The sequence below is a fragment of the Bolinopsis microptera genome, chromosome 1, assembly GCF_026151205.1.
Source record: "Bolinopsis microptera isolate Bmic1 chromosome 1, MBARI_Bmic_1.0, whole genome shotgun sequence".
In the NCBI taxonomy this organism is placed as follows: domain Eukaryota; kingdom Metazoa; phylum Ctenophora; class Tentaculata; order Lobata; family Bolinopsidae; genus Bolinopsis; species Bolinopsis microptera.
Genome location: NC_087072.1, coordinates 16,688,518 through 16,714,494, shown reverse-complemented (window position 1 = coordinate 16,714,494; position 25,977 = coordinate 16,688,518). Strand labels below are relative to the sequence as shown.

General features: G+C 37.7%; 2 protein-coding genes across 27 annotated transcripts in view; both read left to right on the top strand.

Annotated features, from left to right (window-relative positions):
* LOC134812381 (myoferlin-like) overlaps positions 1-4,478 on the top strand; it is a 28,215-nt gene extending 23,737 nt beyond the window's left edge. For 7 of the 14 annotated variants that reach the window (XM_063819868.1, XM_063819845.1, XM_063819797.1 and 4 more), the window contains exons 38-46: positions 498-649; positions 799-896; positions 1,018-1,101; positions 1,200-1,341; positions 1,463-1,562; positions 2,401-2,576; positions 2,760-2,869; positions 3,029-3,176; positions 3,905-4,451. In XM_063819868.1, the coding sequence (XP_063675938.1) occupies positions 498-649; positions 799-896; positions 1,018-1,101; positions 1,200-1,341; positions 1,463-1,562; positions 2,401-2,576; positions 2,760-2,869; positions 3,029-3,176; positions 3,905-3,937 (1,043 nt within the window). In that variant the 3' untranslated portion in view covers positions 3,938-4,451. Of the gene's footprint in view, positions 1-497; positions 650-798; positions 897-1,017; positions 1,102-1,199; positions 1,342-1,462; positions 1,563-2,400; positions 2,577-2,759; positions 2,870-3,028; positions 3,177-3,690 lie in introns of all 14 variants that reach the window. The other 7 variants (XM_063819855.1, XM_063819789.1, XM_063819820.1 and 4 more) reach the window with 3 other exon arrangements.
* A 5,196-nt stretch (positions 4,479-9,674) lies between these two features.
* The window catches only part of LOC134825986 (myoferlin-like), a 32,951-nt gene continuing 16,648 nt past the window's right edge, over positions 9,675-25,977 (top strand). For 6 of the 13 annotated variants that reach the window (XM_063838214.1, XM_063838212.1, XM_063838210.1 and 3 more), the window contains exons 1-26: positions 16,000-16,206; positions 17,278-17,385; positions 17,578-17,716; positions 18,005-18,104; positions 18,259-18,375; positions 18,493-18,575; positions 18,794-18,877; positions 19,012-19,177; positions 19,345-19,491; positions 19,639-19,813; positions 19,982-20,028; positions 20,152-20,321; positions 20,923-21,109; positions 21,272-21,391; positions 21,554-21,722; positions 21,859-21,992; positions 22,160-22,266; positions 22,377-22,455; positions 22,601-22,711; positions 22,821-22,961; positions 23,090-23,209; positions 23,379-23,735; positions 23,845-23,956; positions 24,741-25,072; positions 25,286-25,447; positions 25,591-25,929. In XM_063838214.1, the coding sequence (XP_063694284.1) occupies positions 16,131-16,206; positions 17,278-17,385; positions 17,578-17,716; positions 18,005-18,104; positions 18,259-18,375; positions 18,493-18,575; positions 18,794-18,877; positions 19,012-19,177; positions 19,345-19,491; positions 19,639-19,813; positions 19,982-20,028; positions 20,152-20,321; positions 20,923-21,109; positions 21,272-21,391; positions 21,554-21,722; positions 21,859-21,992; positions 22,160-22,266; positions 22,377-22,455; positions 22,601-22,711; positions 22,821-22,961; positions 23,090-23,209; positions 23,379-23,735; positions 23,845-23,956; positions 24,741-25,072; positions 25,286-25,447; positions 25,591-25,929 (3,882 nt within the window). In that variant the 5' untranslated portion in view covers positions 16,000-16,130. Of the gene's footprint in view, positions 9,816-14,459; positions 14,608-15,980; positions 16,207-17,277; positions 17,386-17,577; positions 17,717-18,004; positions 18,105-18,258; positions 18,376-18,492; positions 18,576-18,793; positions 18,878-19,011; positions 19,178-19,344; positions 19,492-19,638; positions 19,814-19,981; positions 20,029-20,151; positions 20,322-20,922; positions 21,110-21,271; positions 21,392-21,553; positions 21,723-21,858; positions 21,993-22,159; positions 22,267-22,376; positions 22,456-22,600; positions 22,712-22,820; positions 22,962-23,089; positions 23,210-23,378; positions 23,736-23,844; positions 23,957-24,740; positions 25,073-25,285; positions 25,448-25,590; positions 25,930-25,977 lie in introns of those variants that run through there. The other 7 variants (XM_063838216.1, XM_063838213.1, XM_063838211.1 and 4 more) reach the window with 4 other exon arrangements.

Sequence of the window (25,977 nt, the reverse complement as noted above, 5' to 3'; positions counted from 1 at the left end):
TTTCTTCATGTCTGATTCCAAGTCGATTGAAAATTGTAGTGGCTATTTCATCAAATCTTTAAAAATCTTTAAAACGTCAGAATGACGTTCAGCACATCTTGTTGATGTGTTTGGTGACATCTAGTTTGACCGGATAATAATTGATTTGAAACTAATTTATTACCTCAAAACATCTGTGGGTACTTAAAAGTTATCTTAATGATATTATGTGCCTTCATAATCTCCTATACTGGATCGAAATGATAAGGTGCCTGCTATGTTGCACTACGACAATGTAGTTAGGTGAAGTTAAACGTTCCAGATTTCTGCTTCAGAATCTGAATAGCCAATTGGGTCTTTACAAACATTTTAAACGTTTATAACCCCAGCAGATTAGGGGGAATACTGTATTAGTATACCGCTAATCACTATTAAATGAGGGTTATAATGGTTCATTAGCTCCCTAATGAACTAATAATGAATAGTATCGATTTATATAGTTATATTACCACCAACAGAGTCAGCCAAGACCAAGAAGACTCCCGATGACAAGCAACTTGGGTCGGACGAACACAGACTGGCTCTGTATGTCCTGCACGAGCTTGGAGTGGTTCCTGAACACTTCGAGACACGGACTCTCTACAATGAGGACTGCCCGGGAATCCCCCAGGTTATTGTTTTGTTTTGTAATCTAATAGTCTAATGACTGGAGCATATCTGCAGATAGAACTTGTGGTATATTGAACTGCCAATTTGATATTTATATATATGTACAGACTGCTATCAAATTGGATGACTTTATTAAACCACACTTCGCAGGGTAAACTACATCTGTGGGTTGACATATTCCCCTGGGACAGGAACCCTCCTCCCCCCATCAACATCGTTCCTCGGGCTACTGATAAGATGGTTCTCAGGTGGATATTATTAGGGAATCTTCTGGAATCTTTATTTCGGATTAAAAGTTATACTACTTTTGTTCTTTCGGTTCCTTGATGTTAGCAACTACTTTATGTGATTTATTTATCATTTTTTCAGGGTTATTGTATGGAACACCATTGATGTTATCTTGTCTGACGAGAACTTCATGGGAGAAAGGATGAGTGACATATTCCTGAAGATGTTAGTATTTTAGTAAGCATATCCACTTTAAGGGCCCAGTAATTGAATTTTAATTCAATTATTTATTTGAATTTCGTTACACGGCAAATCACCCTCAGTCATTTGGAAGGGATGAAGAACAAGCAACAAGAAACAGACATTCATTTCCGGTCCTTGACTGGAGAAGGCAACTTCAACTGGAGGATGTGCTATGAGTTTGACTACCTCCTGGCTGAACAGATGCTCTGTACCTATCAGAGGGTAAGTTCAGCATTTTAGTCATTCAATCTCTACCATGTGCAATAAATCATGTGAATTAAACCTACCAAACGTATCCAAATTCTCCAATACAATACTGACCAAACAAACTTATTGTCGTCAGAAAAGCATGTTTCAACTGACTAAGGAGATGATCAAAGAACCCCCTAACTTACACATAGAAGTTTACGATTATGATATATTTTCCTCCAATGACTTGTTGGGTTAGTGTAAAATGCTCCCTGTGCTGGTTATGGCTGACTTCTAATTAAAGTGGGTGGAAATGAAATCCCCTCAATTGAAATCAGTCTTACATTTTCGAGTTTGATGACAATTTCTCAAAAACTGAATAGCTGAATTTCTGCTCTCTCGTTATCCATTTGTATATAATCCCGGTGTTATAAGGTCTTGCCCGAGTGTTTTACATTTGCTGCTATTCGTTTTCTTTGATACAAATTACTGCAATGCAGTGATACTGATACAACTGTAATGCAAATATGTTTCTGGTATAATTCAAGTAGCTTATCTCTTGTAATATTAATTCTTAAACAAGCTGCATGTACTTAGCGCCTACCAGCTGATAAATTCCCATCAGGATCACTTTTATGAAATCGAAGCTAGTCGAAAAAAGTTTCCTCCTATACTGCATGTTGAAGTTTACGATTATGACATTCTTAGTTACAATGATTTGATCGGTGAGAAGATATATTGCATGCCCTGCGAGGGTGAAGGCATTGATTCATTTAATAGAGAAATATTGGAAATCATCCATCCAAGCATTCATTACCTTTTACTCTGCATTCATTACCTTTTACTCTGCATTCATTACCTTTTACTCTGCATACATTTCCAATGTAATAATTTTGACCTAATCTATGGATTTTGGATGGGATTGAGACTCATCAACTTCAAAACTTCTGTAGCAGATTTATTTATTATTGCTGTAAAATGATAGGGCTCACACCTTTCGGAATTCTCAGAAGGCATGAAACGGTCGTTTGTCAACTCGTTGAAGACCCCTTGTTAAAAATTATAACATTTTAAAGATTTCAATTTAAACAGGTTGGACGGAATTTAGTTTTGTTGCAATGCCTCCCCCCACTAAAAGTGCCAAAGAATGCAGTTTAAAACAATACCTGGTACCGGATTCAGAAAAAATTTCTATTATCGACAAGAAGAAGATCAGAGGTTTCTGGCCTGTGTATGACGACACCTTGACGGGCGAAAAAGAATTAACGGTATAATCATACATTTGTAATGCTCATGCCTCTATAATACTTAATCATTAATATAAACATCTCCTATTATTATTAAAGTAACATAAAATAAGGCTTAAAGCTATCACTCCGAGCGTATAATATAATTATTATCGTATTAACTATTAAACTGTGGTAATAGGTTTTGAAAAACATAATTTTAAGGGAAAAGTAGAGTTGGAGATAGAAATCATGACTGAAGAGGAGGCTCTTGAAAAGCCAGCCGGACAAGGACGATCCGAACCCAACGAGCATCCGGTCCTTGAAGCGCCAGAGTAAGGCTGATATATCAATCAGTGGAATTAATGATTATGCAACATTTCACTAAAATACTACTGGAAATTAATAATTGTTTGTCATTAATAGAAAAGGATCAAAAAGAGTGAGATATGTTATGATTCGTTCATCTTTTTTTATCACATCAACAATTTCAGCCGACCGAGTACATCGTTCAACTGGTTCCTAATGCCGCTCATAATTTTCAAAATTCTTGTCTGGGACAAGTACAAGTGGTACATTATCGCAGCATTTTTAGTCTTGCTCGTGATAGCATTCTGCGGTCTAATTATCTACACATCACCGGTAAGGGAACTGTTTTACTGTCACTATGAAATTCTCGTTTTAGTCACAATTCTGGTGGTGAAAACTTCCCTCATTTTGTAGGACTAAACTGATAAAATTTTGTCATGAATATAATTTTGTTATCAGCAAGCGTTTACTGATGCAATGTGGTCGAAACTTTGGACTGGCTAATATTTGGTAATGAATCAGTGACACATATTTAATTCGTTAAGCACTGTAAGCCATCAATAAAACAAAACAGTTGAGCACATCTTTTCAAAGCATATCGACCAAAAACCGCACTTCCAATATACACAATGTTGATGAAATGATCATATTGAGAACTCAACTGGCTGTTTGAATTATTAAGATAACCAACTCTATAGTTCTGTAACTGCAGACAGGTGATAAAATAACGGAATTGTTAGCCCTTCCCTCACAAGCAGTTACTTATCTTTATATTTCTAGAGCTATCGTAGCACTTTCAATTACGTTTGGTGAACCATAAATCGTAATGACTATGTGATTTTATCAGGGTGCAATAACGAGTGCGGTAATCGGGTGATAAGTGATTGCATGTCTAGATGTCAACCTAGAATAACAGAATAACAGAATAACAGAATAACAGAATAACAGAATCACAGAATATCAGAATAACAGAATAGCAGAATAACAGAATAAAGTTGATCACAGAACGGCGGAATGATAGATTCCTGTCACATCTATTAATATCATTTATTTTCAACCAGGGCGCGCTGACGATGGCTATGTTCGGTTCATAACAGCTGGCTGATCAATCACCTTCGAATGAGTCCTCAAAGAACATTCGAAAGAGCACTACCAAAAGAACACGACAAATTCTGTTTCGTAGCCCAACTCAAAAACAAAAGAACTAAATCTGATGTCCCTGAATTTTCTGAACTTTCCTCTGATTTTTATACCTCATCCATACCAATGTCCGATAACCTAAGGCAAAAACTTAACGAACTCATACTTAAAGATGTCAAAATGTGTCTTATCAGCTTTTTATAAATACGATTGATATTTTAAATTCATGAGTATTGCTTTGATTAATTTTTAGTATTTCGGATATTGTTTAAAATAATGACGTGTGCTATTTTATGATTTGAGACAAAATCAATTAGCGCACAAAGTGCACTTTTCTATTGATAGATTTAGCAAATTTGGAGGATTTTAATTCTTTTAGCTGGAATTTCTGATCACAAATTTCATACTTACCTATGAATATTGTAAATTATTCACGATTTTAACACGATTTTATTTCAGTCAAATATCATAAGTGCATTATTCACTTCGATTTAAGGGGGGGGGGGGGGGGGGGGGGGGGGGGATTGGACAAAAAATGACTGAGTTATGACTTATGAGCCAAAAACCATATGACCATATTTGGGCATACGCACCAAATTTGATCGATTTTGGCCCATAAATTGGTCAAATATCAATATTTTTGAATAAAACTAACTTTATATGGAAGGTAAGCATATACTACACTTTCTCTATGATTATCAGCTCAATGTCTACCTAACTGTGGATTCTGTGTTCAAATAATCACAGAAAATGAACAAAATCGCCCATATCTCAGTTCGCGATATTTGCGAAACTGATTTCGCTCAAAACAATAGAACTCAATAGGGTTTCAATATTTTTACATGAAATTTTCAGAATCAACGTAGAATCGCATTTCGACCTTAAGTTTTGTATTGGAGTTTTGAGTTAGGCCTTTAAAAAATTTGGCGGCCAAATTCTGAATTTTGCACTGCAAGTTCGTTTCATTCAAAAATATTGATATTTGACCAATTTATGAGCCAAAATCGATCAAATTTGGTGCGTATGCCCAAATATGGTCATATGGTTTTTGGCTCATAACTCAGTCATCTTTGTCCAATCTTGATGAAAATTCATATACTAATTCAGGGGACCACTAGCTACAAGTAGAGCACCTAAAATCTGGTTTTTGGGCATGTTTAGGGTATTTTGCTATTTGACCCCCTCAAAAGTTTGGTCACCGGTCCTAGTTTGTTGGTCTCGAAACCAAGTTTCACAAAAAAAATCAGGGTGAACCCCCCCCCCCCCCCCCCCCCCACTTTTTTCAGTGGTAAAACGTACATAATACGTGCCGGCCCCCACTAAACATTTTCCTCCCCTAAAATGTCTTTTGCCGCTCCCTGAGGGCATTTTGTAACTCTCTAAATATTTTCCCTTCGATTGAACGTTCAAGTGGACGGGATAATACACCATTAAATTTTTTTCTGTTAAAAAAAAACCTAAAATTTGGGGAAAATAGCGGGGCAGTCGTTACGCCACTTTGTATAATAAAAAATGTATCAGTATGAGCAGAATATGCACCAATAATCAATCAGTAAGATAGTATGTATGAGAGAGTAAAAATTATTCACCGATTGAGAATAATTAATGGATTCGCCTAAATCGCTAATGCCTAATTCACATCAACTTGACTTGCTTGAGTAAACTAATTAATACGGAAGCCATGCTTCTTGAGCTCAAGGAATAGGATTCTACTACATGCAGCCAAAGTTGGTTAGGAGCAATGTACAATTTCAATTTACATTGCTGTTAAAAGTTGATTGCATTTAAACTTTTCGAACGTTTTATAGACTTTAGACAAGCACTTGAAAGTGTTCACCAATACTTCACAGTAGACAAATTAAATGTGCATTGTTACCATGCACATGACTACTTTAGCTCTAACTCTAAGTCATGCCAAAATGTGTATTAACTGAAACCTATTTTGTGCTCGACAGTTTCTAAATCTAATGTAATTGAGTATCGGTGTTTCAATTTTATGTGTTACTTGCCAGATAAAGATTTAAGATTATGGGGAATGAGGATCTTAGCACGATTTGGATTCGCTTCATGCTATCTTTCAATCATGGCCACATAAAAAGTAATGATATTAATTTGAATTACCGTCCGAAAATGCAAAATGAGATCGTTTGGTGATCGCTTTTCCCATTCATTAACAATTGTAATAGATTAAGAAGAACTACCCGAAGTCATGTACTCTGCAATAACGATTCAATAAACATCAGCTAATTAGACACTATTAACCACCGCCCTTAACCCGAAAAATTAGGTATCGACTCGAAGACGAAAGCAACCCAAAAAGATTGTTACAGGATGTGATTGATACCGATGTAATTAATTGAAACTTATTACAATTCGTAAGCCGTGAATGAATGGGAAAAGCGACCGACCGATTTCATTCTTGGTATCATTTTGCATTTGCGGACGGTTATTCAAATTAATATCATTTACTTTTGTTTGGGAAAGAGAAATACTGGCAGCGGTCCGCTGTCTCAATTATGGGATTTGGTCAAATTATCAAAATCGAAATTGATTTGACATTGGTTTTTTTTTTTCAAATCAATTTTTAAACGATGGCGGGTCTGAGCCACCATACACCTTTTTCTTGCTTCTTTTTTCTCAAAATACCTTATTTCTCCATCTATTGATTGCTGAACCTTGTATTCAAGGAATATTAAAAAGGTGTACTGTAAGGTTTGCAAGGTGTAACGGTTGCACTTGCAGGGCCGATGAAAGATGCCTCGTTCTACTCGAAACAAGACAGTTTCGGGATGTGGTGATGCTTCGGGTGAGTTGCTTGATAATTATTTAATTTACTTTAACTTAATAAGTTTCGATGCGATCGTTTTTTGTAATCGTTTAGTTTTTTTTCTGAAATCACTTAGACTTCATCAAATTTCAAAAATACTGAATCCAAGAACAGTGGATGAATATCGCAACGGCAATTTTACTGGAAATAAATTAAATAGTGCGTAGCCTCAAATTTAACTCTTCAAGTTCAACTTATACTCATGATCCAGATTCCAGAAGTAAAGGCATTGTTCAAGTCTATTATATAAGCAACACAAAGAGTGATAAACCACTCTGGATACGTAATAGCTCCACTCCTACTACTCCAGATATATACAGACCGTGAAAATAAGTGAATCACACCTAGAATGTGCACCTGGGGACTGGCCCTGAAATTGAACTCCACCGCAGTTAAACTACTTCTACATTTGAATCTTTATTTCGAGAGATTATTCCAATTAGTTTTGCGATATTTAGTCCCACTGATTGAAAATTGTATCAAGATATTCATTTATGTTATTTTACTTGTACGTAGCACATAGCAAGTGTCCGTCATTGACTAGTATATTTTAGCTTACAAACTTGACCATGAAGTATAATAACCAGTTCAATCTCAATAATACTATAACACTAAAATTAAATAAACGTGAGATTTTGCGATAGCAAGTGGTTGTTCTTGATTTACCCCAGGAGGGGAGATTACTTGTCAGCAAGTTTTAGTTATCTTAGTCTTACTTGCTTACTTATAGTAGTAATACTACCAGTTCTAGTAGTAACATAATACTACCGGTAATACTTAGTACTACCAGTTCTAGTAGATTCGTGCGACACGACTTACTAGTGAGCTTATATTTTCTTACTCTTGATACATTTTAAGATTTCGTCGTATTTTACACATGGTTTGGTACAGCTGCAGGTGAAAAAAATCATTAGATCCCAGTTATACTTATATCAACAACGTAAACTAAATGCTTGCAAATATTCTTTCCTATTCTGCTCATTAACATGATTTAGATTCATTGATTACTGCAATTATTGTTTCTACTTGCTCTTGTTGAATAATTGCAAATCAGTTAAGAGACTTGGGGAATTGAGGTATGTACCAGTTTGTATCGTACTGAATAAAAAATAAACGTACTGGCAAAATTATAAACTCATGACAAATTCCTGAAATTCCAACAGCTAGAAACTTTAAGAACGATAGACTTCCATAAACCGTACCCTCTTGAAGATCAAGCACCTCAGCGCCAGTTAGCTTTTCTTCAGCTTCATTATGTTTTCAAAATTCGATGTTGTACCTCGCTATAACGTGGTTCTTTAGCTTAAATTCTTTCCTACCTCGATGATCGTTATAACGAAGAGCTATGTCTATACTGTATAGCTATACTAGTATAATAGACGTGATAGCATTTGGCAATGCAACTTACCTTGCGGAACCTCAGGTTTAAATGTTTAAGAAGCTACGGGAGAAAGAGGAGACGGAGTCTGACAATGGTAACCATATCAATGGCTTTGCATGCTTGTTAAGTTGTTATGTGCTCGAACTATCTCTATGTGCTTCGGACTGAGCCATCCATGTAGAGTAAATACCCTGGACCTCATGGGGTGTTACCATCTGAGTGTTGGAACCGGAATTCTTACTGTAGTATTAAAGTTGTACAGCTTTGCATGCACTGTCTGACAGTAATATAAAATATAATTTAAAGCGTAGTTTTTTTCATTTCACTTTACTCTTTTCTTTCAAACTACGATTTTCTGTAAGTGTGTAACTGTTGGCAATTTGCAACATCATAGAATTTGAAAGGCTGACATTGTACGCATTTCACCCGAACTGCGCTCAATCTGCGCTATTGTCAGAAAGCAACAAAGCAAAAATGATGCACGACAAGAAGAAATTGGGAATCTGCTTGAGCTCATGCACTAAATGTCCTATTGGGTACATTTACTACATTACCTACGTCAGCAACGTTGCATCATTCTCTTCATCCGAGTCTGAGTCATGCCACTGATGCTTCTTCCAAACTCCAAAGTAATCATATTTTAACCTATTTTTAAACCAATGCCATGCAAATAGTTAAGTCTTGTCTTCAGTGTTAGAACTTTGCTACCAGAGAATTGACGTCAAGTTATTCGAAGAACTCCTCGACTATCTCCGATCATCTATTTACTGTTCAAATAGTTACCCGATCATCTCTGACCAACACATATAATACGATCTGGATCACAGCACATATTTGTAATGAGTAATAACTCATTGGATCGAGCTGGGATGTACAAGGGAGGAATGTCCATTAAATTTGACACCAACTGTATAGATGAGTGTAAAACATGATGTAGTATTTCCATGAGAGGGGGCTAGCCATATCTAACAGTCTATAAGCTTGTAGTTATAATAGCCAAGCTACACGAGGTACGATCTGCGGCTGTTTCAGTGATGTTGTTCCTTTGTTTTGGCGGGCAGACACGTGTTCTAGTTATATCACACGTTAACAATAAAATAGACTTCATGTTCATCAGTCTGTGGGATATTAAGGTAAACAAGAAGAGTGTTTTGTTCAATTTGAAGGTATATGCTGGTAACTATATAGGCATGTCGGCTCATGCCATGTTTTTCAAACATATAGAATTTGTCCCGTTAGTTAATTTTAATTTTCCTACGATCTCGGTATGTAAATTGTAAATGGAGCCAGTAAATTGATAGCGTTTGCATATTGCAATTGCTTGCAATTGTATAAACTATTACTACTGATCAAAGTGTCTTGCTTAGGCTTAACTGGTTTAAAAAAATAAAACTATGAAACGCTTTTTTTTAAAAGCTTTGTTTATTTGTGAATTTCTAGTGGCCATTTTCAAACGATTGTCTAACAACTATGTCGACCTTCAAGCAAGAACCAAGGAAGCAGCTGTGGGGGTACTGAGCTGTTTGGGGCAGAATAAGCACTTGTAACCAGTACAGTGGATATAGTGGCACGTCACACTGAAACACTATGGTCTTCACTGATGATGAAGGAGAAGGAGATATCGGTAGGTATTGTATTAATTGTTAATACCATGTGTGAGTGTGGCAACATAGGAACATGGGTGGCTGGGGTTTGAATAATTGAAACATCCAAATTGAGTGCCTGTTTCAATTTGCACTTATCTCTAAGAAATGGTTTAACTTTGAACTTTAAGAAAGTTTTATCCGTGACGACAAGTTTTGTGTAGGTTTAAGGAGAGTTATTTGCCTAAAACATTTTCAAGAAATGCAGTCACTTTTTTAACGATAGTCTCTATAATTATAATATTCATCAGTCGGTTATTCAGAGTGAGGTAAGTAAGTACTAAGTGAGGTAAGTAAGTGAGGTAAGTAAGTGAGGTTAGTAAAGCAAGAATAGTGTTTTCTTTCAATTTGGAGACACAGTGTATGTTGGAAGTGATTGTTAGGAACTCGGTTACGGCTCATGACATATTTTTTCAAACACATCGAGATTGTCCCATGAGTGTATTTTGCTAAAATTACATCATGATCATGGAGCCAGTTCATTCATAGCGTCTGCATGTTGATTTTCTGCAAACGGCAATTGCCTGACCTTCTATACTTTCGTACTTTCGATGACAGATTCTTGTTTTATAAAAACAAGAATAAAAACAAGAATCAATAATTTTATCGGTTTTGACGGTTTTGACGGTGAAGAAGAATGGGACAATGTGATCGGTATGTACTATGTATTGTAATTATTTTCCATTCCATTATACATAACAACTCGGGAACATAGGTGCCTGGGGTTATATGAATTGAGGCCACCGAATTGAGTCTCAGCGCCGGGTTCAATTTGTACTTATCATATCTCTGCCAGAGCGGTGACGACAAGTTTTGGGTAGGTGACGACAATTTTTGGGTAGGTTTATTATCTATTAAGGAGAGATAATCCTGGACCAGGCAAAAGTCCCGCTCACATTGGGACGTCCGCTCGGTTTCTCGATGTAATCCGACTTATATGGTCCTAAATGACACTAATTACTCGGGTACACTTTTTCACCAGTGGGGCATTTCTCGGAATCACGCCCTTTTTGACCGCACCCATATCGCGAGTGGGGTAGAGCATAGTTTTAAAGTCATGAGACTTAAGGTTGTTGAGTTATTAGGTCAGATCCCATTTTTATGCTCTCGCGAGTAGCGATTGATGCACTTATTTCAAGATATCTCAGCTTCTGATTGGAGCTAAGCGTTCATCTTGGGCATTGAAATGGTCAGAATCATCACATTGAGTGGGGTAGAGCATAATTTTAAAGTCGTGAGACTTCAGGTGGTTGAGTTATTAGGTCAGATCCCATTTTTACGCTCTCGCGAGTAGTGATTGAGTAGCGATTGCCAAGAAATATCAATAAATTTTTACTAAAACCTCTAGCCCTAGGAACATGCATTACCCCACTTAATTTGATCATTCTGACCATTTTAATGCCCATGATAAGCGCTTAGCTTCAATCAGAAGCTAAGATATCTTGTAATAAGTGTGTCAATCACTACTCGCGAGAGTGTAAAAATATGTTTTAACCGAATAATTCAACAACCTGAAGTCTGAAGACTTTGCAACCACGCTCTACCCCACTTAATGTGATGATTGTGACCATTTAAATGCCCAAGATGAACGCTAAGCTCCAATCAGAAGCTGAGATATCTTGAAATAAGTGCATCAATCGCTACTCGCGAGAGCGTAAAAATGGGATCTGACCTAATAACTCAACCACCTGAAGTCTGAAGACTTTGAAACCACGCTCTACCACTTAATGTGATGATTCTGACCATTTTAATGCCCAAGATGAACGCTAAGCTCCAATCAGAAGCTGAGATATCTTGAAATAAGTGCATCAATCGCTACTCGCGAGAGCGTAAAAATGGGATCTGACCTAATAACTCAACAACCTGAAGTCTCAAGACTTTAAAACTATGCTCTACCCCACTCAATGTGATGATTCTGACCATTTCAATGCCCAAGATGAACGCTTAGCTCCAATCAGAAGCTGAGATATCTTGAAATAAGTGCATCAATCGCTACTCGCGAGAGCGTAAAAATGGGATGTGACCTAATAACTCCTGAAGTCGCAAGACTTTAAAACTATGCTCTACCCCACTCAATGTGATGATTCTGACCATTTCAATGCCCAAGATGAACGCTTAGCTCCAATCAGAAGCTGAGATATCTTGAAATGAGTGCATCAATCGCTACTCGCGAGAGCGTAGAAATGGGATGTGACCTAATAACTCAACAACCTGAAGTCGCAAGACTTTAAAACTATGCTATACCCCACTCAATGTGATGATTCTGACCATTTCAATGCCCAAGATGAACGCTTAGCTCCAATCAGAAGCTGAGATATCTTGAAATAAGTGTGATAATTGTTGCTTGCGAGACTGCTAATATAGTAAAATCGGATTTTTGGCGATTTCTCAAAAACTAAGTCTCTTAGGCCTTAAGTATCTTCATAGCACTAATATAAACATGCATCTTAGGCACATTTTGGTTCATGCCTGAGGTCTGTATCACAATCAGAAGCCGAGATAATGTATAGTTGGGGTCGCGATATGGGTGCGGTCAAAAAGGGCGTGATTCCGAGAAATGCCCCACTGGTGAAAAAGTGTACCCGAGTAATTAGTGTCATTTAGGACCATATAAGTCGGATTACATCGAGAAACCGAGCGGACGTCCCAATGTGAGCGGGACTTTTGCCTGGTCCAGGATTAAGATATCTGTTGAGAATTATATACTCGAGACACTGCACATCATAAAAAGTACAAGCCTGAAGCCTGGCTATGTTAACAGAGTGTATGACTATGCTAATGCTAATTGGTTATGCTTATAGTATCCGTGTACAACTCAGTAGCAAGCTTCTTTTCCGCGCAGGGTAGCCCAGGTTTGAATATGTTATCCACTGTTTACCCCTCAGTTCATATTATTCCTCACTTCTGAGCTTCATGATAGTAGCAAGCGATGGTGCGTGCCGGATTATATTGAGTATAAATATGCTATTGCTTTATATTTTCTGTGATTTTGTTCGTCTTATATGAGTACACTCACTACACAACCATGATATAAAGCAATGAAAGGCATTAGTTTGGTCAAATCAATAGTAATAGTAGAAACAGTTGTTGGATGTTTACAAAAATATTTTTAAGTTTGTGAATTGATATCGGCAGCTGTTTTATTCCCCTATTCACAACTCTGCACCAAATTAGTTAGAATGATCATTCAGGGCTGGGGCATAAGAATTTAGAAATGTCTAATTTGTAACCATCGGTTTGTATAGAATCTAAAATCCTGCTGATGATTTTTGTGCTCACAAATACACGCTGTAAGTTTGCATCACGTACACTTACAGCTAATATTCTGTCTTTGAGATTGCTTGCGAACACATTATAGGCCACATTATAGCTGGTGGTTGCCAAGTTGTTTTGAATTTTGATAACAGACTTTGTACTTCTCTTGTCATGTTAGAGTGTGATATTTATAATTTTTGTCAAAAAACCAGCAGTCATCCAAGTTTGGAGTTCTACAATAGTATTCAACTGAACTGTAGTTCAAGTCTGTCAAAGTATGCATTTCTTGTGATGCACTTCTCGTACGTGATATCAATAGCTCAAAAGTTCAACTGGTACTAGCTTCTTGAGAAAATTTGTCAGTTGTCTAGTTCTTGTGCGACTAAGTGATAACGTAGGGAATTAGAGTACATGCCTGGTGATGATATTATATACACTTCTATACAAGCCCGGACTCCAGAGGTCTGTTATCCGGTTGCGGTGTAGCTGTCGAGCTGCAGAGGAGCTATCAATTATCATAGCTTCATCAAATTTGAATATATCACTATCAGTGCCAATATTCAGCTTCATCGGCTGCGTTTATATTTGCTATTTTTCGAAAGTAATTGTTTCCTTTTTGTTATAATTATATTATGTTGAGCAACCTATTATATTTATACACTGAAAGTGAAAGCAGTTGACTTTTACCTAATGAGAATAAATTGTATTTTCCTTTTCTTCTAGAAATCTGATACGTTCCGCCTCTTCGCTTTTAGTCTCTTGACTATTTCCTGTCCCAATTTCTTTACGTGTCCGGAATACATATCGTTTACTTTAAGTAAGTTAATTACTATAAAGTTAATACTATAAGCACTGTACTGCAATGTTATTATTTCAGAAATGATAGTTGACTCAGTTACCGATTAGATGGATCAATGAAAGTATTAGAAAATAGAATCACTGTCTTTCTACTACGTTCCCTTTGTTCGCTTAAACTTATTGAAAATATCGATATTTTCCCCATAAACTGCATACCTTATCGGACGTTATTTGACCGGACATTGCGTAAATGGACATACTTTTGAACGGACATTAAAATGAACGCTCGAATGTATTCATTTAATGTATTTAATTTATTAACTACCTTGTCGGACTTCATTTAAACGGACATTAAAATGAACTCTAGGGCCTCCAGCGTCCAATTAATGTCCGTTCAAATGAAGTCCGAAAAGATAGGTAAATCTGTTAGAATCAACCGTATTTAAGATTTAATTCTTTAGTTTTTATTCGCCGAATAACAGCTGCGAAGGTCGCTTATATGTCAGTTTCTCTTTATTGCGAGGTCCAATAAACTAATAAACTACACTTGTACCTACCTTGTTCATAACCTAAGGGTGTAAGGTAAGATAAGAAGAAAACTTTGTGAGGAGAAGGATCTGGAAGCCGCCAGTAGCTGCTGACGATCACGATAACAATTCCTTGTTCCAGTTGTCAGAGCATTAACTTCTCAGATGCCTGACGACGGAGTGGATGCCAAGGGTAAGTTCAATCCAGCGACTGCAGCTCCACAATGAGTCAACACAGTTTGTTGATAAAAGTTCCGGCACCACTGAATTGTGAAATAAGCCGGGGATATTCCAGACTCCAGTATTCTGTTTGTTCGAGCTTTTGACCAGTTATTCTCTACAGATAAGTACAGATCCAGGAATAAACTGGCAAGTCAATGAAAAATTCTTAGACCTGAATATCATGGTTTATGTCTGCGATGTGTAATTGGTCGTATTTTGATAGGAGCAGGAAGCAGTGTGAACTGCACGTAACTAGTAGCACTTGTACATGGATTACCCACTGTATGGCTTGTTACCCTTGTACTATAGTTAGTTGTACTATAATTAGTTATAGTAAGTGATGTGATAACTCGTTATGATAGTGCTGCCAAATTATTATATTTCTTCGTTAAGTACAGGTTACCTCTGCTCTTCTTAGTTGCATAATCCCTCGAACTATAAATGCTGAAAAAGAAGAATAAGGGGAATGAAAGAGCCAGGCACCGTGCTAAAGATGTGACAAGTAAGTCAGAGGCACGCGTATCATCATCAGTAATTGTTAACATGAGTATATATATAAAGTTGTATATCATACCAATATTTTAAGATGTAAAGATTGAATGAGACCTAATTATCTACTTTTGTATCTTGATTGTATCTTGGTCGCCTATTTCTAACCTAGAAAAACGAATTACTCGAATATCGCTGCATAGGCATTACACTAAGTCTTGCAAAGAACAATTCGAACTAGGATCGGAAGTTAAATGATATTACAGATACCAGGGCAAGTTTATTTACCTGACTATCATAGAATGTTTCAATTTTCAGGAGTCTATTCGACATTTTCAGGAGTCTATTTGACAAGTTATTTGGAGCTTGCACCATTCCTAATTTCCCAAAGATGACAGCATTATTTATTATGGTGTACCTACGTGGGATCGCCGATCGTGTTGGATTTAATGATTTTAACATCCACCACATTAGTAATATAATCTCAATTGTGACATAAGGACATATGCACGTAATGCATTCAGCATCTCTGATGATCTGATATTTAAATTCAATATTAAACTTAAAGACACTAACCAAGGTATAAGGTGTTACATAATATGTCTGGAGACGCATAAATCTCATTTCAAGTTTTAACATGTAATATATATTTGGCTACCTCGCACGTCTTATATGAACCATAAAAACACGTACTTTTATTAAAATAGACAATCCTTGAAGTGATCTCAACTAACCATAACAACAATACTATGTATACTTTATAAGATTATCAGCACAGTGTACTAGATCCAATGAACTACTACCTAGTAATAAGATCAACATTCCCTAATTAGATACGACCGCCCCTACAGCAGTATAGCGGCTCCCCTTAAATAAGAGGCCACGTTCAGCATTCTATCACATTCCCGTTCTCCTACACACATTCCTTTTGTAGTTTTGTTTGGTCTCTGTTTTATTATCCAGTTCACTGACTATTTGCTTGTGTGAAACGGGTAACCGCTTATAATGGGGATGTTTGGAAGTGACGACGAGGAGAAGAAGGAGGAGTCAGGGGGTGGTTCTGATGGAGATGAAAAAGAAGGTGCTCCATTGTTTCTATTATGGCCAGTTTTCGCTTGTCTTATTTTGCTGTAGTGTGAATATCGCGAGTAAGATCAGTTCTCAGACGACGCCGCTACAGGTGGTGCCGTTTGTACCTTACCGGACAATATTTGACCGGACATTTTGTGATCGGTCATAATTTTGAACGGACATTAAAATGAACGCTCCAAGGCATTTATTTAACATATTTAATTTAACTACCTTTTCGGACCTTATTTGAACGGACATTTAAATGAACGCTAAGGCCTCCAACGTCCAATTAATGTCTGTTCAAATAAAGTCCGATAAGGTAGCTCCAGTCGGTCCACTTTCAACATTTTTTGGAAAAGAAGCTGAAAGGTGTAATGAAATAATAAATCTAACGTGCACTCGACATAAAGCGGACGGTAACGGGCACAAACTGCATTCCTATTATAAGTACCATTGTACCAATCATGATCTGGCGCTCGCGACAGTCCGTGGGAAATATTACAATAATTATTGTGATCATGAGCATTCCTTAAATTCCCTTGGTACGTATGTCAGTGAACCTTGTATAAACCGCAATTAGTAGGTAGTATAGTGTCTTTGACGATTCTGTCCATGATATTGTCGCGAATAGTGATTATTACAACAATATTCTGGTAGTTGTAGTCGAATATATCGGGTTATTGATAGTTGATACCCTTCGACCGTAAACTGAGAAATCGTTCACATATTAGGAGGCAGTAAAACTAGCGGGCTGCGATGAATAGGGACTCCTACTTAACTGCTAATTAGGAGACTCCCACTTAGCTGCTAATTAAGGGACTCCCACTTAGCTGCTAATTGCCATGGCAACATTAAATATATTGACTCTGTTACATCGATTCCTCAAATTATTTGTTAAAAAGTAATGTCGAAAGTCTTTAAAATATAACTTAAGCTAGATTTTTGAAATAAAGGTGGGCTTACTAAATATTTTCAAAAAGTCGTACTCAAAACCTATCTTGAAAAACATTAAATTTAATCATTTAAATCCATGACATGAAGTATATTTCTATTATATAATGTGACAGAATATATTTTTCAGATCAAATTTTTGGGCCTACCATAAAGATCCTGGTAAAGAAAGCAACAAACCTCAAGAATGTTCTGAAGTTTGGTACTATCGACCCTTATGCTGAAGTTTCTTTTGAGAGTAAGTCTTGTGAGAATGGAAATAATTTTCGAGTTCAATAGAACATGTCTCCTACTGTACCGACTACGTTTAACTTGTTCTAATGCTTCATCATATTCATGGTGGCTCTCTCTCTCAATTTATTCGCGACCTACATAACCTTAAGTTTTTAACTTAATTGAACTGATGTATCATCGAAACTTTTTCTCGTAGATTACACGAAGAAGACAAAAGTTCAAGATGACACCAAAAATCCCGAATGGAATGAGGAGCTCATCTTTCCTAGAGCTAACTCCGACTCAGTCAAAGTGCAAGTTAAGATATTCCACCAAGAATCTCTGGGAAAGGACAAGTAAGACTATAGAATATAAATTGTCATATCATCTACTTACCTGGGGACCCCAGGCTATATCTTATATGTTCATAAAGAATAGAGATTCGGCGGAATGACAGGCTGAGCGCCGCCCAGTAAATCATCTACTTGAAATCTTACCAGTAATCTTATTTCAACATTAACATTAAGTGAGCTCGAAGAGTAGAGGGAACTACAATACAATTAATAATTATATAATGCACCTACATCTCAAATGTTTATGCTCTCAATCATGTTCGAGTTACAATTAACAACAATCATGTTCAGATTGCTAGCGTACGGTACGGGTAATATCACTGGCTACACGAAGTCTGACTGGCACGATATCGAGATCAAACTAATAGACTCTAAGAAGAGAGCGACTGAGGTATAACCATAGCTAATTATTAGCTAATTATTAGCTAATTATTAGCTGCTAATAGCCCTTATCAGTGGCCAGTACTATTCAGAATCATTCAGTACTTTTCCGGTTATTCTCTTATTCCGGTCACTATAATTTATTGATAAGTTATTCTTCCCAGGGGGTAGTAAGTCTGGGTGTTGGAGGTGGTGGAGAGAAAGGTGGAAACGCAGATGAGGAAGGAGGGGAGGAAGGGGAAGAAGAGGAGGATGAAGATGAAGAAGAGGAACTCCAAGCGGTAAAATATTTTAAATTCTTTGACTATAGTTTACCATACATTCTTTTGTACAAATAAAGTTTTGACTTTATAGAACATTTATTGATTGTTTTTAATAAGAACACTTTTACTAAACAGGATGGTACCCCAGTCCCTGGATCTAAAAAGAAACGGAAGAAAAAGAAAAAAAGAGGAAAACCCGGCATGTCGACCGCCGTTGAGTAAGTGATTTATCTATTATTATAAAATTAACTATATTCCTAATCCAACTGCATTATTAGGATTGAAACGTAAACCCTCGTTAAATCCATTATCCTTGCTGCACTGCAAGAAAATTTCTTTTACAATCATTATATCCACTTACGAGCTCTCAAGGATAAACACGTTTCATCGAAAGTTCCATTTACAAAGTGTGTATAACTCATCAGACTCTTTTCAGGGAGGCAAGAGCCAAGATTGATTTCGGTTCGTTATCGACCAAACAAGAAACATTCCAGATCAGATTCGTTGTACACAAAGCCAGGTATCTATTCTATTCTGTGCTCGATTTTTATCCCACATCATAGTCCATAATATAAGCTACCGTATATCAATATCGCAGAGAAAAAGGAACTCGTTCCTCAACTTTTGCTTCATAACCATTAAATCCCTTGCTAGGCAGTTAAAAGGGAGCATCGAAACTCCTATTGTGCGTATGAGTTTGGACAGCAAACTACTACGAACCCAGCCAAGACATGGCAAAGCTCCCAAATATAACGAGACCGTCATATTCTCTGTAACAAAATCGGAGAAAGATCTTCTCAACCTACCTATTGAAATTGCGGTAAGTTAATGTGAATTATACAGTAGCAACATTTGCCTTTTTCTCATAACTGTAAATGAAATAAAGCGCCCAATTGACTCAAAATTGATTTCTGATATGAAGCAAAATCAATTTTCCTGTTAATTGTTGACTTTTATAAAAATTTCATTTTAACACTCTCAAACCAGGTTTTAGACACGTCTAAAGAACCGCCCTACAACATGATCGGACTTTACAATTTAGATCTCACTGTTGCCTTCACTGAGAAGGATAAGCTTCTCGATTACAAGTGGTTTGCTATCATTGATCCCGACGAGCCCCAGGAGGGCACAACGGTATGGAATATAAACACAGCTGAACTGTTCTTCATCTTAACTCTTAACTCTTAAAGCTGCTCGCTTGTTTGAATTACCATGATATGTTATTAAATGTAAACGCAGAACACTCCTCATGTCTCCAACTAAGAACCGCCTCCTTTTCAGGGTTATGTAAACGTGTCGATCCAGATAATCCCACCAGGAGCATCCTACAAGAAGCTGTCCAAAAAGAGTGACACAGAGATAGACGTAGCTAGTAATGTGTTCTACCCTCCAGGCATCACCCTCCAACCCGGCCAGTTCACTGTCAAACTCTACACTGGCGAGGATCTTCCTCAAAGTAAGAAACCCCTTCATGAACTCAATTTTAATACAGTTATAGCTTTATAGCGATTTATGTAATCGCTGAATCGATTCGGAACCTAGTGGTTTGACTACATGAACATTTGTATTCCGTAAGTAGACTACATAATATAATGTAAGTAGAAATTAAGTTAATCTTTTTCAGTGGATTCATCGACTCTGGCTAGTGTTAAAAACTTCTTCTCCAGCGGGGTATGTACTATTACTTAGAAAACGAGGCTGCAAGGTTAATAACATGATTATTTTTAAAGTAAAATGTGCATCCTTGTGAATCTAGCTAATGAAACTGACACTAAAATTTAGAAATCCATTTAGGAAAAGCCAGAAGACCTGGTGGATCCCTTCGTTCAGTTCGAGTTTGCAGGATCAAAGATAGAGTCGTCTACTCAGTACGGTACATTCGACCCGGTGTGGGGACAGAAACTCGTTATTCATGGCCAGTTCCCGTCCATGGCGGAGAAATTTGTTGTCCGAGTCAAGGATAGGTGCGTAGGTTTACTGTGATTGGGAATTTACAGTTTTTTATTACTTTGACGGTTTTTTCTCTAATTAGTGTTTCGACACCATTCGTCCTACCGCCTTAAATGTAAAACTTCCTGTGGTATGAACGACTACTGAGTTCCCTGTGTGTTACACATGAAATTATAAAGTAACACGTACAATGTACAGTTACATGGAATTTTGGGTCCAGGTGGATACGTCACCACATGAGTGGAATCATAAACGGTTAACTCTGTTTGAAGCAGACATTTGCGGCACCTTTACTTGTGTAGAGGTGTTTAATAATTGTACACTGATAATTGTTATGAAACAATAAAAGAGGCGAACAAATGAAGGATAACTGTTCTAACTTCTAGTCAACATCTATCAGTATCAAGTCAAATTTATATCACGCGAACGTTAATGGGTAATTGAATCATCAAATATGTATTCGATATTCGGTCATATTCAGCGACTAAATATATTCGGTCGACCGAATCACCGAATATTCGATCGAAACGAATACCAAATCTGAATATTATCCAAACTTTTCGGTAACCCTACCTTTCACATTTATTCATTCATAACCAACACAAATTGTTTCAGTGATGATTTTGGAGGTGACGACCTGATAGCAACAAAATTGCTCAAAATGTCCCAGATTTCGTTTTCCTCTACTAACTCAGACCTTGGGTTCCAGCCAACATTTGGCCCAAGTTACATTCCACTGTACGGAGCTCCCAGAGAATTCACGGAGTTCTCCGGAAAATACGAAGATCTTAATAAGGGAGATGTAAGTTTGGGACATGACAAATATCCTCCTTTGCTTTATTTCACGGCATATTCGTCACCCTAGTCAAACTCTGTGTGAGGAAGGAGTAAGGGCCATCCTCCTGTCCTAAGCTACCATTTGTTAACCAAAGCAGTTTGTTTCATCACGTGAATTACCCCTCAGGAGCCTGGAATCGCCTACAGAGGTAGAATTTTGATGGAACTAGGCTCAAATATGGGAGAACCAGACCCAGCTCTCAAAAACAAGTCGAACATACCTCAAAACGAGAGTGATGATGTGATGGTTAGTTATAACCAAATCTAGTAATGAATGCTGGAAACTATCATAATATCTATATGTTTCAAGAACCTCCCTCCGGCTGATAGTGGTATTGCCTTCGCAGTTAAATAGTTTTAATGTTTCTTGTGAATCATATTTAATTAGAGTAATATCCTCCCACTTCAGTCAAGCCTGAGGCGACACAAGTACCACTTGTTCACATCGTTTGACACTGGTAACATGATCAGAGAGAAGGACAGTCAGGTAGAGTTTGAGGTGAGTATCGGAGATTACGGAAACAGTCTCTCAATGAACGGCAGCACCCACCCTTCCACCACTCAACCTTGTAATGCAGGTACATATCTTACTGTCATTGCTACGTTTATGTCTAAAATATTCACCATCTAATATCTATATAATATATATATTATATATATCCTGGTTCTACCAGGTTGTCATTCAAATTCCCTGATTTCTCTTTACCGCTGCAGTGTACGATGGTACTCACTACTACTTCATGCCCTGGTCGTCTTCCAAACCGGCAGTAATTATACATTCGGAGTGGGAGGACGTGGAGTTTAGGGTGGAGACCTACAACACTATGATGTGGACTCTGGAATACATGGTAATGTTCTTTTATCTTGAATAGAACCTAGTTACCTGCATGAGACCTGGAATAAATCGTTTTATTTTTATCAAGATTATTGTCAGTGGTCACCAAAGCTTCTTAAATAGTTTTAAAGTAAGCGAGTAAGCAAGTGAAGCCATTAAATAATCCGGTTCTATTTTCAGGAAGAAGAAGTTAGGAAGTTTCAAATCATTGAACTCGCCAGAGCAAAGCAATCTGATCTATCCACAAAATGTAATGAAATGATCCAAAACCTGATAAGCGAGCTTACGTGAGTGACTGTTTATTCTGTTTATCCATCACCAAACTTTCTGTTTCATTAATACAAAACCTAGATGCTCTGACCGGTAACCTTGTTTATTAACCGAATGTTTCCTTCAGGGGTCTCGCTCTTCCGGAACCTCCAGAAAACGCCACTAAACTCGATAGGAATCTGCACAAATTGCGCCTTTTCCAAATTGTAAGTGATCTCGATTCCCCAATACCCATGCTATTAAAATGAAAATATCCATGAGAATATATAATTCACTAAACATGATTATCATTTTCCGAATTTCTTCGTTCTCTTATTTCGGATAAATAAAAATAATTTGCCCAAACATTAGGGATTGGTTAAAAATTTAGAAGAAGAAACTCCCGAGTTTGTTGGTATCAACTTGGACCGTCTTGATGATGTGGTCATCGATATTGACGATGAAACAAAGCTTGATCAAATTGTAAGTGCATTTTTGAATAATTTATAATATCTGAAATGTTCTGATTACAATGGTTTCTGTCTAGAACCATGGGCTAAAGGTTGAAACTGAAATTATTGTCCCACTGTAGGAAGAAGAGGAGGAGGATGATGAAGCTGAGGGTGCTCTGATAGAACTGAGTGATGATGAAGATACCTCGGATCTGCCTATGCCAGCCTCGGGGTCCTTGAAGGACGAGGAAGATGAAGAGAACACCAATGCTGTGTTCTTCGTGAGTTTATTTTCAAACATATGTTTAAAAGTAACTTTAAGCTTATGGGTTATGTTTTAATAATATCTCACTTGGAGCTTGTCTGGTAAAGTATAAGAAGTAGAGCTTAACTCTGCCATTTTCCTCAGGATTGTTGTCTTGATGAACTGGAAGCTATGCAATCTGGATGCCTACAAAAGGTGGCACCTGAAAAAAAGCTGAGTCGTGTTGCAAATGTCATATCAAAGTTCAAATCACTCTGTTTTGAGGTACAACTACAAATACAATACTTATTATTACATCCTTTTGTCCAGCCTTTAATGACTGCTGGTCAACAATTATGAACATGAATTGATATTAAGCAAAATAGCTGGACTGGACGGTATGAAGTGTCTGTTTTATAAAACTGTCTATTTCTAACGCTGATATCAATTTCAGCCTCAAATTAGCGTCCCCGATGTTTTCATCTGGATCATGAGTGGAACGAGCAGGATTGGCTACACTAGGATCCCCATCCATGAGATTCTATACACTGAGAATGAAAGGGGACGAGGTAAAAACTGTGGCAAAACTGGGTCCTATTTCCTGAAGAAGCCCATGAAAGAGAAGATCGGAGCCCATCTCTCCATGAATATCTGGTTTGGAAAGTTTGAACACGTCGCCAGTGCATTTAAGACGCCCTCTGGATCAGAAGTAACTGTGTTTGCGGAAACTTATGAAAATGAGATGAGCGTATGCGGAAGCTGGACTACGAAACTTCTCCCCAGACCAAAGTGGTCGGATAGTACTGGCAAGGTTTGTTTTAAAAGCACCTAAAAGTACCTTTACTTTCATTTATTTTAAAAATGTAAACCTTTACTTTAACCTAGCTATATTTTTTAGTGGATCATGAATAACTTTGCAGTACGAGATCACCAAAGATTCGTTTGAACCACCAGAAGCATGGAGGTTTGACGGGGATTGGATTATCCAGGTGGATAAAGCTATTTCCTTTGACAATGAGCGTGGCTTAACAGGTTTTAACTTAATTCTTTTCTCCATCTGATTACTTATATAACTCCAATTTTGACCTATTTGACGGCCACTTATTTTTTCATAATCGCACCTGATTTTTTGTCTCGGTTTTTCCTCCTCCGGGCTAAATGAAACTTGTGAACGGACAGGGAGTGCGATTATAAATTGATCGCACTGTTTTGAGAAACCGAAACATAGTTGGTGCGATTCAAAACTAATCGCACTGATTTTCTGAAAGTCTGAATATCGTGATCCGCAATATGCCGCTTATACGCTTAAACATAAGTTTACATTAAGTTTACGATCGTAATAATATAGCTCAATAATGTCATGTAGTGTCAATAAAGAGCCACGTGCGAGTCACAAAAATAATCATCTTGACATATGTTGGTCACGTGCCATATGTTGGTCACGTGCCAACGTGTTCACAGCTCTGACATCTATCTGACTCATCTGAGACCCTATGAGGCTTAGTGTGACCAGCTGCTGTTTTTTCTTTTGTGGTCACACGAACCTAACATTTCGACGGATAGCCGTCACCACGCCCTTGTTTCCCCCTCTGTGTGGCTCTTTATTGACTTCGGCCATATCGGGCCCGTAACAAAAGAAAAAGCAGTGGCTGGTCACATTAAGCCTCATAGGGTCTCAGAGTAGTGAATACGTTGGCACGTGATAAAGCTAATTATTTTAAAGCATAACTAATAACTATATGCTTTAAGTTTGCTGTTTGTAACAGGTTACAAACAGCAAATTTATAGGCAACTAACCAACTCACTCTCTCTCCAGTTTTCAGAGAGACCGTGTTTCAAGGACAAACCAGGAAGCCCGGTGCAAAGTGGACCGCCTCCTCCACTGACACTTGGTGGCAGGACGAGAAAGGGGACGACAGTCCGCCAATGGATGAGATACCTTGTAAAGAGGGGTGGAAGTGGACTACTGAATGGTTACTGGATATCCAGAGAGCGGTTGACAGTGCGGGATACGAGTATACCGATGAGGCGGATATGGGGAGTTATGGACCAGTGGAGAGGAACTACCATCTAGCAAGGAGGAGACTCTGGGCAAGAGTTAGAGAGAGAACTGGCGCAGAAACCAAAGTGGGTTGGGTGAAATTTGAGGTCGGCAGCGGTTTTAGCCTAATTTGGCTACGCATGCCCGTGCATGGCTGTTAATTGAAATTTTCTGCTGAAATCAATAATCATACAATCTTTCTCTTTTTCATATAATAACCTTTCTTTGTCATATAATCGCTTATTTCATTTATTCAAACCTGCTTATTGTCACTGCTGCTAATTTCAATACTGATCATTTTGTTAAAAATTTGAACCTAGGCTAAAGAGGACGAAAGGGACCCAGAGGGCTGGGAGTACAGCAAACTATTCACCACCAAATTCCATCTGAAAGAGAAAACATTCGATATGGTCCGAAGAAGGAGGTGGAACAAAAAGCTTGTGAGCGAGGTTCCGGTACCCATCACATTTACTGTGTATAAGGTGGGTCTCAGTTATGTCTGTCTCAAACTTGAGTAGCTACTACGAAAATTCTTTACTTATGGCAATTGAAAATAAAATATCAGATTAAACATATGTTTTTGTATTTGAACTAAGACCTCTCTTACAAAATCCCTATCACCTAGGATCTGGATGACAAGGACAAAGACGACGCAGAAACGTTCAACATAGCTCCTCGTATCATGACAGAGTATCCGGCCAACAACGTGAAGAAGTACCAGCTGAGAGCATACCTCTACCAAGCCAGGGGTCTCCTGGGAGCTGATGCTACGGGCTACTCCGACCCATACGCTAGGATTGTGTTCGGAAACCGAAGTGGTGTGACAAAGGTCATCAAGCAGTCCTGTAGTCCCATGTGGGATACTACCATCATGCTGGATAACATTGAGATCTGTGGAGACAAGGCAGATATTGCTAGAAACCCACCAAATGTAGTTATAGAGGTGTTCGATGAGGATGCACTGGTAAGTTATGAAATGATTATTGAATGTTACAGCTACTTCTACGGCTAC